This window comes from Phocoena sinus, chromosome 17, assembly GCF_008692025.1.
Source record: "Phocoena sinus isolate mPhoSin1 chromosome 17, mPhoSin1.pri, whole genome shotgun sequence".
Lineage (NCBI taxonomy): Eukaryota > Metazoa > Chordata > Mammalia > Artiodactyla > Phocoenidae > Phocoena > Phocoena sinus.
In genome coordinates, this window is record NC_045779.1 from 16,005,053 (window position 1) to 16,024,582 (window position 19,530).

The 19,530-nt window shown below is 36.4% G+C and overlaps 1 protein-coding gene across 11 annotated transcripts in view; it reads right to left on the reverse strand.

Annotated features, from left to right (window-relative positions):
* EYA1 (EYA transcriptional coactivator and phosphatase 1) overlaps positions 1-19,530 on the reverse strand; it is a 330,392-nt gene that overhangs the window by 87,984 nt on the left and 222,878 nt on the right. For 7 of the 11 annotated variants that reach the window (XM_032609853.1, XM_032609847.1, XM_032609851.1 and 4 more), the window contains 2 exons: positions 8,133-8,215; positions 7,532-7,718 (listed from right to left, as the gene is read on the reverse strand). In XM_032609853.1, coding sequence (XP_032465744.1) covers positions 7,532-7,718; positions 8,133-8,215 — 270 coding nt within the window. Of the gene's footprint in view, positions 1-7,521; positions 7,719-8,132; positions 8,216-13,290; positions 13,300-19,530 lie in introns of all 11 variants that reach the window. The other 4 variants (XM_032609856.1, XM_032609855.1, XM_032609857.1 and 1 more) reach the window with 3 other exon arrangements.

Sequence of the window (19,530 nt, forward strand, 5' to 3'; positions counted from 1 at the left end):
ACGTTATTTTTATTAGCAAGTAGAGCTCATTCAAACATTGAACATATATTTAACTGAATGCCTCCTAATAGATGCCTTTGCTGAGTAATTATGCTCATATATACTATGAATGATTAAAGACAATGAACACCACATAGCTACTACCTTTTGTGACTCTTTGTTTACATTTTCATGTTTCCGCTTGTTTGAAATCTCAAACATGCTTTCCTGATTAAGAACTCAAGTTTGAAGCCAAGCTTCCAGAGGTTAAATCCAGCACTGCAGCTGACCTCTCCTTAGCTGCCCTTGCCTGTAAAATGGGGATAATGATGACATTGCCTATTCTCTGGGACCTGGTAGAAACAAACTAAGTCGTGCACGAACAGTGCTTAGAATGTTGCTCGGTACATAGTAAGTGCTCAGAATATATTCGCCATTGTTATATTTGTATATGAAATATAAAAAACAGCAAAACTACATATTGAATTTTTCTCTGTATATTACTAAGAGAAAAATGTAGGGTACAGAATAGTATGTACAGTATTCTAATATCTTTAAGGGAAAAGAAAACTAATTAAAAGTATACATACTTGAATATGCAAAAAAAAAGTGCTCAGGGGCAGGTGCTATGTCTATGTTTATATAAGCAAAGTGCATCTGTAGAAGGATACACAGGAAACTCTGCTGAAAGAAACCAAGGAGCTGGGTGTAGAAGATGAAAGGGGTTTTACTTTTCTCTGTAAACCCTCGTGGACCTTTATAATTCTATCCCATGCTCTTTTGTTAGTATTCAACAAATTTCAAAGACATTCATTAAACTTAAAATTTTTTTTTGGCTATGAAGCTAGGAATAAAACTGATAGCCATTAATCATCAAAACTACCTTTATTGAAAAGTTAATCCCAAACTCATCCACTAAACCATTCAATCCCAATTAAATGAGGTGGAGGGATGGCAAACACAGGTAACTTTCAAGGTCCTTTTCCCCAGCAATCTCCAATTAAAAAGTTGAATCAGTAAATTCTGATGTCCTTCAACTTAAACAAGGGAACTTATTACATTGATTTGTGTTGGCCCCATAGGATGCTTAATACCAATACTTTACAAAAACAATGACTCAATTAGCTACAAAAGAAGATGAAATAATAAATGTTTGGGAGGTTAGTAAACTAATTTAATTAGCTCTATAATGTATGCTTTCTGATTTTTATTATTTATATTCAAATCATCTGTTATGTAAAAATATCAGAAAGAATGACATACTGGAATCCAAGTGTACTAAAATTGACTCTATAAGGGATCCGGAGTTCATGCCAGCTAACTGAAAAAATTAGTGAAACCAGTAACGAGGCACAAAATGGGTAAATGCTAAAACACTGACTTTTTTGCTTCTTAGAAACGAGTCCAAAATTCACAGGTATGGCAATTCATTTTTATTACATTCCTGGCAATATAAAAAAAGAGTGAATTTTATTTCCAAGAATTTCATAATCTCATTAAGGTTAATGCTGTACATCCCCTGGGGGTAAAAAAAAAAAAAAAAATGGCATCAAGACAACCAAACACAAGAACGCCAAACAAACATCTGTTTTGTTTTCTCACATCTCAATAGCCTGGCTATTTCAGATACAAATATTTGTTTTGCTGACAAATGTTTCCAAAATGTTAGTTAAAATTGTTTTGCTGAAATAGTTGCTTTTCGAGCTGAACAAATTGCAAACTCTTCCAAAGTCCACAAGGCATCTGCGGAGCAAATATGGCCTAAAGATTTGCAAAACCGCTCACTTGGCAAAATATAGGAGTCAAAATGGAAGCTTACTGCAAACCTCAGGATCATATCTATAGCGAACAGACGTAGACATGTTAGGTAGTATAGATGTGGCCCAAATTTCCTACATTCACAGGGAAGACTGCCGGCAGTTTAGTTTTTCATCCTGTCACACTGAATTCCTGTGAGAGCTCAGAGCGCTCCTGCCACTTTGCACAAGAATGTTCCCCTGTTTTTCATGCGCTTTGCTCTACTTTCCTGGGCCTTGGCAAGGATCAAAGAAGCAAAGGGAACAAATGGTTTCCCATGCATATTGAATTCCCTCTTATACTGATTTTTCCTCTGTCACTTGAAATTCAATATTGGCAAGATTCCTGTACATCACCTTAACCAGTAAATTGTCTGCATGCAGTCAGAGCATGAAAAGGTAGATTTCAACATCAAGTTTTTTGTAAGAAATTCAAATGAACAAATCCTTTGAAGAAGGAACTTTTCTATAGCATCCGTGCTAAAGTTCGTTCCTGATACATAATTAGCTTTTATTTCACATTAACCTAAAATGATGATTTATCATTTACTTTTATCCCTCTCTCTCTGATTGCTTTGTACTATTTTAAAAATACGATGTTACAGGTGAATAGCCCTTTCATAAGAATTTGGCCTCAAAATTCCTGATTAAGTTAATAACACCTAACATTTACTGAGCATTCAAGAGCTATGTGCCTCTTTTTCCTCATCTGTAAAATGAAGACATATAGTACCTAATTCATGGTTATATTTATAAGGTTGAAGGTAATATAATGTAAAGCTCTAAACGTAGTAATTGTGTTTTTATTATGTATTATTATTATGATCACTGTCATAATTATTATGAGATGTTCTAAGAGATCTTGGACAAGAAAAATGTTTTCAAGTCAAATTATTTAAATATAGCACAGTAATTGGATTACAAATGAGTGCTCATATTTTGACATATGATAAAGAAAAACATTTTTTAAAGAATGGCTTAAGTGTTCTTTGATAAACATCAATTTAAAAATTCCTTCATGAATAACTCTCGAGTGGTTAAATTATTTTTTACCACTTTTAAAAAAAATACATATTCAATTATGTTGGTAACAACATGCCTTAAGATTTTAGGGTTCAGTACAAGGAAATAATATACTCTTTACACTTCAGTGGCTAGGAGGGATGAGGGTTTAGATATTAGCACAAAAGGGAAACATCCTAAAATGTCTTTTTCTTTTTTTATTTCTTACCTCTATGTTTTTAAACATAGAAGAAAATCAGTAACTTTGCAAAGAAAAATATTTTAAAAAGAAATTTAAAAGAAAATTTTCTTTTAAAAGTTTAAAAGAAATTTTAAATGAAATCCATCATTTAAAAATTAAAGTAATATTGGATTTAATTTTAATATTACTTAGATTTGGATAAGAAAAAAAAAAAGAGTTGACTGTGGCCAAAATTATCTTATATAGACAGTAGAATTTGAATGGACCATGTAATAATACCCTTCTCTCAGAAACTAAACACATTTTCTAAGAACTGAAAGCCATTTAATTAGGAGGATGTGCATAACTATGACTGTGACAAATGATTCTTACTGTATACCATCAAATTTCTAAAATTTTTCTCTGATAGGATGTTTATAAATATACACCTCTTTTAAAGGGAGGGCTTCAATGGTAATGAAAATAAAAATATTTTGAACTAAATGAAAATGAAAAAAAAAACCCTATCAAATATTGTGGTATGCAACAAAAGCAGTGCTTAGAGGGAACTTCATAGCATTGAATGTGTATATTAGAAAAGAAGAAAGACTTAAAATCAATCATCTAAACTTCAAACCTTAGAAAACTGGAAAAAGGGGCAAATTAAATCAAAAGTAGGCAAAAGAAGGGACTTCCCTGGTGGCACAGTGGTTAAGAATCCACCTGCCAATGCAGGGGACACGGGTTCGAGCCCTGGTCTGGGAAGATCCCACATGCCGTGGAGCAACTAAGCCCATGCGCCACAACTACTGAGCCTGCACTCTAGAGCCCATGAGCCAGAACTACTGAGCCCGCGTGCCACAACTACTGAAGCCCGCACACCTAGAGCCTGTGCTTCTCAACAAAGACAAGCCACCCCAACGAGAAGCCTGTACACCACAATGAAGGGTAACCCCTGCTCGCTGCAACTAGAGAAAGCCCACGTGCAGCAGCAAAGACCCAATGCAGCCAAAAATAAATAAATAAATATATATATATATATAAGTAGGCAAAAGAAATACTAAATAACAGAGAAGCCAATGGAATTGAAAACAGGAAAACAACAGAGAAAAATCAATAAAACTAAAAATTGGCTCTTTGAAAAGGTCAATAAAATTAATAAAACTCTAGAGGGTTAACCAAGACAAAAAGAGAGAAGATTAAACTTACTAATATCAGAAATGAAAGAGGGGGTCCATCATTAGCAAGCCCATGGACGTTAAAAGGATAATAAAAGAATATTATGAACAACTCTATGCCCCCAAATTTTCTAGATCATAACATTAGAGAAAACCTATGGTTTGGCAATGAGTCTTTAGATACAAAACCAAATGCATGTTCCATGAAAGAAAAAAAATGATAAGATGGGAGTTCACTCAAATTAAAAACTTCTGCTCTGCAAAAGGTAATGTTAAGAGAATGAAAAGACAAGACACAGACTGGGACAAAACAACATATGATAAAGGACTTGTATCCAAAATATACAAAGAACTTTTAAAATTCAACAATAAGAAAACAAACAACCTGATTAAGAAGTGGGCAAAACATCTGAACAGATACCTCATCAAAGAAGATACACAGATGGCAAATAATTACATCATATTTCATTAGGAAAATGCAAATTAAAACAATTAGATACCACAACACACCTATTAGAATGGCCAAAATTTGAAAACTGACACCACCAAACCCTGGTGACAATGTGGAGCAACAGGAACTCTCATTCTTGCTGGTAGAAGTGCAAAACAAAACAGCCACTTTGGAAGACATTTTAGCAGTTCTTATCAAACTAAACATACTTTTACCATACAATCTAGCCATCAGACTCTTAGGAATTTGCCCAAATGAGTGAAAACATATGTCCATACAAAAACCTACACAAATGTTTATAGTAGCTTTATTTATAATTGCCAAAATTGGAGGCAACCAAGATGTCCTTCAACGGGGAGTGGAGAGGCTGGCACTACTAGCTGAAGAGTAGGCACTATTTTCTTGAATCCAATAAGTAAATTAAAACATTGGTGAATGATCAGATAAATCTCACTATGTTTCTCAAGTAGATGGATTCTTACATATCTCCAGATGATGTAAATTGTATTTTATTAAGACAGTCAATGCATGACTAATAAACTCATTTTTTTTAAATGAATGCAAAGGCACTGTTTTTAGTTTTTAAAATTTGAGAGTAAGCTTTCATATGCAAGTTATGTTATTTTTAATGTATTACACATGCCTAATGAAAAGAGGATAAAGTTTTCAATATTTAATTACAAACATATTAAAATAAGTTTTGAACTTAAGATTCATGAGGAGGTACGTATTTATAAGTAATACTGCATAATATCATGGACTTGAAAGATAACTATTGTTCATACCAATTTTAAAATGCACAATTAAAAATAAATGAGTCCCTACATGTTTACCCTGAAAAAGCCTTACAAGGCTATCTTATTTGTTCATTATGACATAACGATTCTATGAACAATAAGGAACAGATATAAAGTATGGAAGAACTCATGTACTGTGGATTCATCTGTACTGCGTAATTCCATGAAACTGAAAGGCAGAAACCTGGTCATACATAAGATCAGATAATGACTAGAATTTAACTTTCCAGTTTTAGAAAATACTGACTTTAAACCCAATAGACTATTAAAAGAAAAAAAACACCTGAAATAACTTCAACAAAAATAGACATTCATTATTTTAACTATTTTTTATTTCAATCTTGAAACAAAAACATTAGGTTATATGTAATAAATCATTCCTTCTAATTCTTTAGTTTACTGATTTTTATGTACTTTATCACCAACACTTACTTTTCATCAAGAAGGATAAGTCTATAATTTTACACATGACTAGTAAGAAAGGAAAGTTAATGCCAAACAACTTAGGCTGAATCCACAATCTTACCACAAAGTTTAAAAAAAAAAAAAAAGACTAAATTTTCCTTGAATTTTTAAAGGAATCCACATTTCTTTTTCAATGTGTAAACTCACTGAACTTTCCACTCCTAACTATGTAAGACAAGAAAGGCTGATCCTTACACACGCGTTTTAGTGGGAAGCGGTGAATATAAAAAAAATCTGAAAAATACTATTTTCTCCCCATTTCAATTCATTCCTATTCTGTAGCCATAAAGATACTGAAATTGAAATAAGTACCTAAAACACTAAGCGTTTATTCAAATAAAACCTAAGATAGATCATTCAATCTTAAAATTATATATACCTTTCAAAAATTATAATTTCGCATTGTTTCCCATCTGGCGTGGCTTTGTGCCCAGTCATCTCCACTTCTCTCACACAGCATCCCTTTTATAAATAAAATTCACTCAGAACAGTGTCAAGTTTCAGAGATAAAGTTTTATGATATGTCCAAATGGCCTTTTTTTAAAGCTCTAATCAACCTTAATTTAAGAAACATGATTAAGTCTTCACCAGTTTGTTTTATTCTGTTCTCTTCACAACGAAAATGTCATGAATTAAGTAAAATTATTCTGCTGTCTCCTTTTCTCAATCTCTTATTCCACAGACCCTAAAGAGTTTTTCTATTTCTCATTCACATAGCTATCCTCATTTCAAAATTCCATTTGATCCTTGAGAAGCTTGCACGGACCCAGATGGTTCATGTAAAACACTGGGATACGATGGACGGTCCTACCAAATCAAACTTCTAAGGTTTCTCAAACCTTAGAAAACTAGAAAAAGAGGGGCAAATTAAATCAAAAGTAGGCAAAAGAAGGGACTTCCCCGGTGGCACAGTGGTTAAGAATCCACCTGCCAATGCAGGGGACACGGGTTCGAGCCCTGGTCCGGGAAAAACATTCTAGTTTTCTAAGTGCGAGAGAAAACGAAAGAAACCTAGTTAGAGACCAATTCAGGAAATTAAGCATACAATATTAAGAATTCCAGAAAGAATTAGTGGAGGGGAAGAAATGCTAAAAGCATAGCAGATAAACTTCCAGAGATGCAGAGACTTGCATTTGAAAGGGCCCCTCAAAGGTTGTGCAGGAGTACAAAAAATGCCCACCCTCAGATACATTGTTAAAAAGTTCACAGCAAGTCAGGAGTGGGAAAGGTTAGGCCAGGAGAATCACTATTTTCCATGATCAACCCGTTGATGCTATTTGATTTTTTTGAAAAACATTAACTGTTTCATGATGATAAACATTAAATTCGAGGTGATGTCATTTATCTTCATATTCACATGTCAACAGTTATAATTATAGGTCAGCATTATAGCTAAACATTTATACTTATGCATCTAAAAAGCTACATATATCTTGAAAATTGAGTATAGGTACGACTAAACAAAATCTCTATTTCATGTACTTTTGAAGTTATGCACTTTGTACTAAAAATTTTAAGCAAGTAAAAATAAAGCTAAGGTCACCATCACGCTGCTTGACTTAAGGCCTTGCCAAAACTTGTCAAAGGTGTGCGACCACTGTCGCGAATATATGACTGTGGAAAAATGCATCTCAACCACCAGAAACATAGCGTGCAGGACTAATAACAATGCACGTAATTACCTGCTGTGGGATCTGTCACTGCTTGGCTGGTGATGCCAGATGGCGGTTCCTGAAGCTGGTAAGTGGCATTCGTGGACGGCGTCGTTGGGCTGCTGTTGCTACTTGTCATGTAATGTGCCGGGTACGGCGAGCTGTTGTAATACTGTGCATACTGACCCTGGCCAAAGCTGGGATACGACGGATAGTCCTACCAAATCAAACCACACAAGAGCAACCTGTCAGAATACGGCTGCTGCTTAGCGTTTTCAGAATGTAACCGTGAATGTGTTTGCACTTCCATCTTCTCTGACTTCACAAAGGGACACACAAGCACACGCTGACTGAAGTGAGCAGACTTGCAAACCAGTTTTAGGTAAGATCAGATTCCCTCTTCATATTTCTATTCCATGTCTTCTAGGTAAAATTCAACCAATCTGAGAACCAAACGACTCACCATATAGAACCGCTAAAGAGATTTTTGAAGGAGGAAAAAAAAAAAACTATTAGAAGGCTTAAGAAAGGTCTCGCTTATAGTGTAATATAAATGGATCTTTCTTTACCTAAGAAAATCATCTGTTGCATTTCTTTAAATTTCAGAAGTTAAACTGGCTTTGAAAATTACCTGCTGTGAACTGTTAAATCCAGAGGAATTCGTGAGTGAATTATTTCCTGTATATAATCCTGATGATGTTGTAAAACTGCTACCTAAAAAATGAAAAGAAATACGGTTGACTAAGCCATGCCAAGTAATGTGCCTATAGGAAATTATTATTTAGATAAAGCAGGGTTGGAGTTCACTGCAAATGTGTTTGGTTTATCTTTGAAACCAGAATCCATTGCCATGGCTAAAATTTTGTTTTCTTAAAATGGTTGACAATTTTAGTTTCACTATACTACAAATAATTAAAAAGTACAGAGGTTTACATTTCTGAGGACATGAGGAACTCATATAAACTATGGACAAAATTATACATTTGTGCAAAAATATTAGACACTGAGCTTTCCATTTCAATTTGTAAAACACACCAGGATTTTTCATGTCTTTACATTAAATACGCTTATTGTAAAGTAACAGGATCAGACTGAATGATCTTTAAAGTTCCTGCTAGCTCAAAAACTATGATGCTACTTCCAAAAATGCAAAATGCTTTCCAACTTGTACTTGCCATTTGAATGGCCACCGAAAAAGCTGGTTATTTCATTTCACAGAATGAATGGAAGCACTTGACATATTGGATAAAAACAAAGATCAAATAGGAACATGACCAGTGTTTTATGTATTACATGTGCTGTGTAGGCAACATCCTGTTTGTTGAATGTCTCTGTGTCAAAAGATACAGCAGGCGTTGTACAGGATTCAAGCCAAAGAGCAAATCTTGGTCCCCTCCTTCAATGGATTTACTATCTTACTGTTTAACCACGCAAAGTGACAACACACCATTTTCTTCTTGAAGTATAGTTGATTTACAATGTTAATTTCTGCTGTACAGCAAAGTGATCCAATTATACAAACATATACATTTTTTAATATTCTTTTCCATTATGGTTTATCTCAGGAAATTTAATATAGTTCCCTGTGCTATACAGTAGGACCTTGTTGTTTATCCATTCTATATGTAATAGTTTGCAACTGCTAACCACAAACTCCCACTCCATCCCTCCCCTACCCCCCAACCCCTTGGCAACCACAAGTCTGTTCTCTATGTCTTTGAATCTTTCTGTTTCCTAGATACGTTCATTTCTGTCATGCTTTAGATTCCACATATAAGTGATATCATATAGTATTTTTCTCTTTCTGACTTACTTCACCTAGTATGATAATCTCTAGGCCCATCCATGTTTCTGCAAATGGCATTATTTTGTTCTTTTTTAAGGCTGGGTAGTATTCCATTGTATATATATATACCACATCTTCTTTACCCATTCATCTCTTGATGGACATTTAGGTTGTTACCATGTCTTGACTATTGTGATAGCACTGCTATGAACATAGGGGTGCATGTACCTTTAATAATACACTATTTCTGATGAACATTTTGGCAAAGATTTTTGAAAAGATCAGGGACTTGCAAATGTGTAAAAAATGGCATTCATACACAACAAATGGGAATTTAAATAAGACAAGCTATTGGGCTATTTGCTCATGATCAAGAAATTTTATATATCATTTAACCCAGCAATTTTATTGCCAGGCTATCTAAGAAAATATGGATTTGTACAATGAGGTAGTTAGTAAAGCTATTCTTCAGTGTTATTACTAATAACAAAACATAGAGAGCATCCCCAAGTTCTAAATAGGTGTTATTTGGAAAATGGAATATTATGAAGCTGTTGAAATAGTATCATAATGACGTTTAAAGGCACAGGAAACTTTTTCATACTAATTTGTTAAAATAAAAACTGAAGCAACAAAAATGTTCTTTGTGATCTCATTTGAAATATTTTTAAAGCATAAAATATTTCCAGAAAGCACAAAAATCTCAGAATCTATGGAGGGGTGCAATCTATGGTCACATAATATTCATGGAGCCAATGTACATTTTTAAATTTTCTACTCAGAACTGTGTTACTTCTGTAAACAGAAAAACCATTTTTTTAAATTAAAACTTTATGGCAAATGAGCAGTCTAGGCAGTAAATGCGTGGTCAGTTTAAGGAGGACATCTTCGATGCGAACTGCCTAGTCACAGATGCCTTCAGGTACAATGTGGTAGTTAATATATGCCAATTATTTACTTGCTACTGAACATTTAAGTACTGGCTAAAGAGTCAGAAAACAGTTTCCAGTTCATTACCTATGAGCTGTTTGGACTCTGGACAAATCACCTAACTGCTCTAAGAAATAATATCTCTAGCTGTAGAAACTCTATTTCATAGGCTTCTTAAACAGATCAAATGAAGTAATGTTTTGGAAAACATAATGAACAAGCCACAGTGACACACAAATGTTCGGAACCGTTACTGTTTATTCCAGTAAACGTTTCTAAAATTCTCCGCCGTATTTATCTTTTCCCTCTTTTGACTTTCCCAAACTAGATAAATATGACTTAATCTCTTTGCATATCTAAAATTCTTTTCCTACTTATTTATCAAGCATCTACGCACTTTGAAAACCCAGTCGGAGGATTTGTTATTTTTGGGTGTAGGGTATCCTTTCTGGTAGGTTCCAGTACTTTTTCGTTCAGCAGTTAGTTGTGATTCCGGTGTTCTTGTAAGAAGAGGTGACAGCACGTCCTTCTACTCCGCCATCTTGAGCTAATCTCAAGGATTTGTTACTTTTATTAAGAGGGGAAAATATTTCCTAAGATAGTTTTAAATGTAGTTATTACAGACTCATATTTGAGGTTTCCTCATCTGTAAATTTTAGGAACATCGGTTGTTCAAAGCGCCCAGAACACCTATCACAGATAAGCTGCGAGCTCTCACACAACCAATACTTGTTTCACCACAAACGTAGGGGCAACAACAGACAAGCTTTTCATATTAATGATCATTTGCACGTGGCAGCCACATACTTAATAAGCAAGTATTAAATATAGGGCTTGTGGTGATAATTACGTGAGGACGGAAGATACAGGCTTGGACTTCTAGGACTTACCAGGTTAACATTAGTTCTGTTTTTTTTTTTTTAAACATTGGACTTCATGGGCATATGATTCATTCATTATTTGTATATCAGTGAACAATTAACATTAAATCTGTATCTATACCTACATATCACAAACTTATAATGAGCATTTAAAAAATTCCTTATAAAAACTCAAATTTATTCTGGGTAAGAGTGTGAAGATCAATACTTTTGAAAACTGTATTATAGGAAATACAGGAAATTTTACAGGAAATTTTATAGGAAAAATTACTTTGGGTTATGACTTGTGACTTTCATTTAAACTACACATTTTTAGGTTATGACTTGCTACTTTCGTTTATACTACACATTTTTGAACAATAAATAGTGACCTCAATAATCCCCATCCACCAAGAAAATGAATTAAGATATAGAAAATATATTTTAAAAATGGACGTTTTTATTCCATAACTTATTCCCTGGAACAAAGTAGAAAAGACCATGGAAGCTATATTGGCACTTATAGGCCATTGGGGTCTGACCAAGTAAATCACTGTTCAGTACTCTAAATGGTACCCCAGTGACTTCCCAGACTTCATGCTACTTCGACGGCTGTACGTTAGCTGGAATTCAACATAAGTTATACTCATTTACTGGCTGACTGCACACTGAGATTCCATTCCATTTCACATGCAGGAGTTTAACAGCACTCCAGTGGCCTACGAGACTTAATGCAACTTCCACAAGGATCTAACTTACGTCAGGCAGAGATGGACATGCGGGAGAATCAGGCTCAGGCAGTATTAATTTTTAACCCCAGAATCAGATCTGCAGGGCTGCCCCACCCGCCTCCACGGAGGACTTAGGAAAGAGAGCTGGTAACTTTTAGTCCAGGCCACCAGCACTGGACTTCTTCAACAGCCTGCTTCCTGCTCTCCTGCCCATCTTCTGGCCCCTACAGCTCATTCTCCACACCAGCAGTAGAATACTTTCTCTAAGGTGCACATCTCATCTTCTCACTCCCTTGTTCAAAAAGTAACTGCCCCCTATTAGCCTCAGGATCAAATTCAAACTCCTTACCAGGGCTTATTTATTAGGCCCTACTCGGTCTGACTGTAGTTTCTCTCTTAGATTTCTTTGATCTCTTCCCAGGAACTCCCAGCCCTCACCCACCCAGATACACATTCCAGCCTCATACAAGGGAAGCAACACGCGGTTCTCTGAAGGTTACTCTTTGCACCTCTCCCTCCCTCCCCACTCCCGCTATATCCTGGCTAACTTCTAATCAGCTTCCCAATTCAGCACAGACTAGAAACTCCTTTCCTCAGAAAAACCTTCCCTGAATTCTCCTCTTCTCCTCTTTCCTCCTAAGCCTGGGTTACTGAATTTCTCTCTGTCTCCCTGTCCTTCTCTGTGATGTTTATATTTTATATATATGACATATATGAACAATAAAAATGGAAAAATGCATTGAATGCTTACTATATGTTAGGAATAAGTTCATCTTTCACGTGCTTTATCTATCAAAATAACTCCATACTATAGGGAACCAGAGGGTTAGGTTAGGGTAATATAGCTTCCATGGCATGGAAGTAAAATTAAACATAGCTCCGTCTGGTTTTAGCGTCTATACGATGCTCTCTCGTGTCCTCTTACCCTGTTCTGTTGCTTTATGGGAAGATCTGAAGTTTACTAAAGTGTTCCCAGGGATCATTCTACAAGGATGAAAAAAAACAAACAAAAAACCATAGGAAGCAAACACAGAATCAAAATAGAAGTGACAAGAATAATCATACTTAAAACATATCAAGGGCTTACTCTGAGCCAGGCCAATCAAGTATTTTACATGTTACAACTCACGAGCTCTCACAACCACCCCTCAGGAAGGCACTATTATACCCCATTTTACAGATTAAGAAGCTGCCCAAGATCACAAGCAAGTGTGGCAGACCTGGGGTTCAATCCCAGGCCATCTGGCTCCAGAGTTGAAGTTTGCCGTGTATTGCCTCTCAAAGTAACCAGGGTTCTTTTTCCTTTAATATACATTTTTTAACCAACCTATTCAACATATGGCTAACTATCTACCACGGAATCACCAGGAGGTGTTTGTTAAATGGCACAAATCTGGGCCCCTCCTCAGACACAGAAATCACCATCTTACTGAGGCAGGAGGGGTAGGATGTGACCTGAAAATCCACAGGTTTACTGAACACCTAAAGTCCCTGATTTCTAGCCACTATGTTTTAGTACCAATTCAACTGGTGTTTCAGCAACTGCTTCAAAAACCCCCACTACTATAAGTTTTGTTTTTACACTAAGAAAGTAATCACACTCACCAGGAATTTAAAGAATGGAAGCGTCTCAGAGACTGTTTTGGGTATTTGTGGCCCTTGAGCTGGGCTAAGGGACTAAAGGGTCTGATAGCTGACCTGACGCAGATTGGGTGCCAGTATTACCAGATGAATTTCACCGAAGCTTAGAACACCACAAAGGCAAAATAGCAATGACAATGTTCCTAAGAAAGCGTCCGTGTGTAGCTACTAAACCCACTTCCTACTCTACACAGGCCTGGCAGACGAGGCACATTTGTGTAGAAGGCCACCACGTACCAGACTTCAGCATGTATGCTACAGGGGAGAAAGGGCAGGACATGACCAGGAAAAAGAGACCTCCTGCTTCCATTAAGATCCATCCTCTTGAGAGTTTCTGTTCGATTCACAAGAGTCTTCACTTACAACGTTCGGTCACACAATTAGGCTTAGTATTGAGAATTCATTTATCAAAATAATATAGAAGTATTTTCCTTCCTAGATCCAAAAGATTTTACATGAAAAGTCACCTCTAGGTAAAGAGAACAGAAATATTCTATGATAAATTGTTTTACATTTTATGTAACAAATCATGAAAATTCCCCAAAGTGGAAAGAATTCCCATTGTAGAGTTTGGAATTAAGTTACCTTCCAAGCAGGGTGGCAGTGGTGATACTTTCTCCCCCACTAGTGAAAAGGAAATCTTATCTGTTTAAATAGTTCACTATTGTGAAAAATCATAGCCATTCTTCTTTTCTGGCATGGAGGGGAGACACTCATTTCCAGACTAGAACACTGGAAAAATCTTTCCTTTCAGAACTTCTCTAGGAGACAAAATTATTTTTCATTCCATTGTCTTCTTTTTAAAGTTGAAAATTTTTATATTCTGAATGGGAAGATTATATATGTTATATTATGAAAAAAAAAAACAACAAACCTTTCCAAGTTAGTTCAGTCCACAGCAACTACTGGCACATCTAATTGGCACGCTTACTACTCTAGAGGGTGTTTTGGACCAAAAGAAGTGGGTGTCATGAGTCTATCCTTTGAGGAAAGTTTAAAAACACACAATCTCATGAAAGCACCACCAGGAAACGTTAGCTTGTGTTACCTACATGAGCATCACAAGTTCTGACATGGAGCTGCTCAGTCAGTGAAAACATCTGATTAGACTGAGAAGGACAATACACAGAAAATACACAGAAAATGTAAGGAGCGTATTCCTGGTACACAGTGAGTATAAACTATCCAAAGGAGAAGATGTGAGAGTGAAAGGTTTATAGGGAAGTAGGGAAAGAGACTAAAGGTAGGTGACAGAAGTTTCTTGATCATTTAAGAAAAGGATAACAGTTCAGCAAAATGACATTCTTTATCAGAAAAACCCAGGAATCTGAATATTGATCATACCAATATTAGCATATTGGGACGTGGGAAATGTTATGATTCTGACTTTCCTTTTAAGGACTGGAGGAGGTGTTATAAATGCAAAGATATTTTTGTTTATATGACTAGGCCTGGAGATGGGGGTGGGTTAGCGTTTGGGGTGGACAGGTGGGGATGGAGGTGCCCAGGAGAGGAATATGCTCACCAAGCTACTTTCCAAGGCTTGCCTGTCCACAGCTCACTACATGAATTCAGGATGGGGTCCCCGCTATCCTGAAAACTCATCTTATTCATTCTTGCTCCTCTTATTTAATGCTTCTCTCCGTCAATCCCCATTTCCCATCCTTCATGATCTGGCTAATGTCCTATCTTCCCAATAAGCTTTCCCTGACTGTTGTTCTCTGCACTGATTTTACCTTCTGGGAACTCGAGCTCACTAATAATTGATACCATTGTTCTCAGAACAGCCTTCATTGGCCTTGCTTTTATCCTGACCATAAGTTCCTTAAATTCATGTGTTTTACTTATTCACCTGTCTCACATGGACAAGGAGAAACCACGTCTGACTTTGAAGGGTTTCGTGTAGGCTCCAGTAGGAGACAGAACTGGTACTTGAGTTTCAATCCAGGATGGTAATGACAACAGGGTCCAGTGAGAATACGACTGTCATAAAGAAGCAGGTGTAGTAACAAGAGGAAATCTTTTCACAATTGTGTGTGTGTGTGTGTGTGTGTGTGTGTGTCTGGTAATGATGGCAGAAGGCTGTTTGGAAGAGCGATTTGAAGGCCCATCTCTCAACTTCCTTATTTGTTTGGCAATGAAAAAGACAGTGGGGAAAGGAAAAATAACCAAATAATAATTGTTTATTTCTCAGATTTTATCTAAAGGACACACACTTTACTGGTTTCTTTTAAACTGGATGATATATGAAGGCCTAGCTTTAAAAATTAGATTATAGGGGCTTCCCTGGGGTCGCAGTGGTTGAGAGTCCGCCTGCCGATGCAGGGGACGCGGGTTCGTGCCCCGGTCTGGGAAGATCCCACATGCCGCGGAGCGGCTGGGCCCGTGAGCCATGGCCGCTGAGCCTGCGCGTCCGGAGCCTGTGCTCTGCAGTGGGAGATGCCACAGCAGTGAGAGGCCCGCATATCACACACACACAAAAAAAATTAGATTATAATCACTACTTTAGATGTAAATTACATGAAGAATATTAAATACAGGACTTAGAAGCACCTTCTGGAAGGATTTAAAATATGTCTGAATTTCCAGAAAGAAAATCCAGCAGGGTTTTAAATCAAATAAAATATTAAATTAATTAAGCATCATGAATTTCGAACCGCTCATAAAATATCACTGATCTAGCTCAGATATTGGTATTTCATGGGTACATGAATGAAAATAAAAGCCTTGCTTGCAGATAAAAAATCTCAAATTTCGAACACAATAACATCCTACGATTTACAGTCCATTTATATTTCAGTATTTCCACATCCATTGTCTCAGGTTATTTCCCATATCAGTATGTGAGGTAGGATCCTCGTCAGAGAGAGAATGGTGATTTCCTGGCCCAAGGACTCTGAGTCAGGGAATGGCCATTATCTCCACTTCCAGGCCACCATTTACCATTCTACCACACAAAACGCACCCTTTAGATGCTCTGATTCAGCGATGTTGAAAGTGAATTATATATTGTAAAAAGTCATATTTTTAATTTAACTTCAATTTTTTATTATTGAAGTAGAGTTGACTTACAATGTTGTGTTAGTTTCTGGTATACAGCAAAGTGATTCACTTACACACATGTATATATACATTCTTTTTCATATTCTTTTCCATTATAGGTTATTACAAGATGTGGAAAATAGTTTCCTGTGTTATACAGTAGGTCCTTGCTGTTTACCTATTTTATATATAGTAGTTTGTATCTGCTAATCACCTGTATGTGGAATCTAAAATATGATACAAGTGAACTTACTTACAAAACAGAAATAGACTCACAGACATAGAAGACAAATTTATAGTTACCAAAAGGGAAAGGGGTGGGGAGGACATAAAAGTGGTATTAATTTTTTTGCTGGAGAAACATCACAGACACACAAAGGGTAGAGACAAGGGCATCTGAGCAATTTCATAAATAATTATCTCATTTCTAAAAGACTTCTTCATTGTAACTCTTTTGAGGCTGGTAAATAATTTTAAAAGTAAGTTATATAGTCACCCAAGGATAGTGTATCAGAAATACTGGCTTTCTTCTTGTCACCATCAGGGGTTGCTATAGGGAAAAGGTGGTGGTCTCATCAACCAACCGTAACAAACAAGAAACAGTCTTGCTAGAAGACCCTGTGTGGCCACCCAGTTCTATAGATGCTAAGCGATCGTAGTTTAAAAATAAACCAACCCCTCCAAACCTTTATTAATAAATCCTTACTACTGTTTCATAGTTAAGAAGAACCCAGCCTATGTTGATTTATAACATGATTTAAAATATCAAATCAAAGTTTTGTGTGTCACTTAACCTGGAGAACACTGCCCAGCTATAACTTCAAAAAAAAAAAAAAAAAAGGTAACATGTAGGTCAAAGGTCTACTGAACAGAGAACAAGGACTCACATTAAAAACCAGAATCCCAGCCAACATAAGAATGCTGGAACCTGCTGGGGCCTGTCTGTATTTCCCATGTTTTAGAGCATTTTCTAGCACTTACTCGGCAAGCAGGATGCTATCTGTCCCTCGTGTATTTTCACAGAAGTCCATTTGCTTTCCTTCCCTGGCCTCTTTGCCATGGGCTATGTCCATCATCGGGCGCAATCTATGTGGCAGAAGTCAGTGGAGCTCCCTGCGGAAAAGCCTCTGAAGGCCAGATGGGCTATTTAAAACCAAAGTTTTCCCCTTTTCTTACAAGAAGGCTTTTAAATGACCAAGTTTTCCTTTTTATCTCAGTAATAGTTTTTCTATTTCAAAGACAATTTGTAACTAGGGTAATAAAGACTACAAAACCTTGTTATTTATCTTTCTTCATCTATTTCTCTATATTTTACTAAAAACCAATTCATACCGACAATAATTTGGGTATTGATCTCTGATTAATTTTCGCTATTACTGGATTTCAAAAGACCTCCATACAATTTTCAACACTTGTCATTTGAAATAACACAAGATGCCAAAAGAACTGAAACAAAATATTACTGTTAAAAAATCAACTTAAGCCAAAAAAAAATTCTAGAATGCAAAAAATTCCACAAACTAAAATATAAATGTGAGTAGAATGGCAAAGCAATTAAGAGAAATTGTGAACATCAATGCAAGCTGCAATAGCTTTTCTCCAATTGTAACTCTCATCTGTCATTTTATGCCAGAAAGTGCACATCTCGAAGGCTTTATCAGAGCAGATTATTTAAAAGGTTTAATAAATATTTTCTTAAAACCATATATTTGAAGCTAGGAAAAATACCATTTCTATAGATAATGAAAAAACTTTAACAGTACATTTTGGTAAGCAGTTTTGAGGTTCTAAAAAACTAATAACTGAAAGACTTCAACTATATATTTGAAAAGCTATAGACAGGCAGACCAACGGAAGTCGGGGTGGTTGTCCTTATTAGATTATTATTGGACGGTTCCCACTTCATAACGAGCCCCAGATCGGCGAGGTGCAGAGAACTGTGGAGCTGTCACCCTTCAGCGTCCCATTAACAAACCCCGTCCTTGTTTTTTGTCTCTCCTCACTGGTTGGAACTCCAATCTCTTTAACAGAGCAAACAACATTATATACAAAGACGGAGTTAGAATTCGTGTGATTTTCTCCTCTAAAAGAGAGCAATAAAACTGAAAGGAAAATAAACCAAGCGGGGTTTCCAGAGCCCTCTGGGTTTCGGGCATGCGCATCTGTGTAGTCCCTCCCATCTATCGTGGCAAATCCTGACACCTTCTTGCTGCAGAATGACAGGAATGTCCCCACCTCACTGCTTCTCTGGGGCAGTAAAACACTCAGAAAGGCATTCCACACAACCACCGCGATTCTGTGATGTCTCCATTCAGCTCCACCTACTAGTGTGAACACAGGGGAAGACTGCTTTCAACAAACTACGATAATAAAGTAACCAAGGATTTTACGATGCTAAATTCCAAATTCGTTTCCCCAAATGAAGAGAACTAGAGTTCTTATGAATCTTAACTTCCAACTGCTATTGTGAAACAGACCTCTCCACTCCCAGCAAAACATTTGTGTATTTCAGACATACTACCAAATAAAATGAAAATATGAGAAGAGATGGTCACCCCCTGCAACTGTCGATCAGTAGAACTAAGTTATTAGGGAAACCTGGGTTTGCCTCAAAGCTGAAGCTTAACCAGTTAAGAGACCAGACTTAACTTGAATTACTTTTCGTGTGAAAATTGTTTGCACTTCCTTATCTCAAACAGATTGCTAAACAAAATGTCATTTTCTTCCTATGACTCAGCCTCAAAATTTTGAACAGTTTCTTGTTTTCTGTGGTTGATGGTACTCTTAAGTCTATAGTGTATAGGATGGGGCGGGGGGTGGGTAAATGAATGAATGGGGATGCCAGCAATAGGTCTGGAACTTGTGTTTTTAAGAAATTATAACGAAAAGCTTGATTTCAAGTCAGATGCCTCTTTTACATAAAAGGAGAATAAAATTTGCTTATGACAAGCTTGGCAGATATTCTGTGAAACGGGTCAGTGAATCATAGGCTAAAGCAGTTTCTCCTAAGTTTCTTGCCCTTGGTACATGTACGCACGC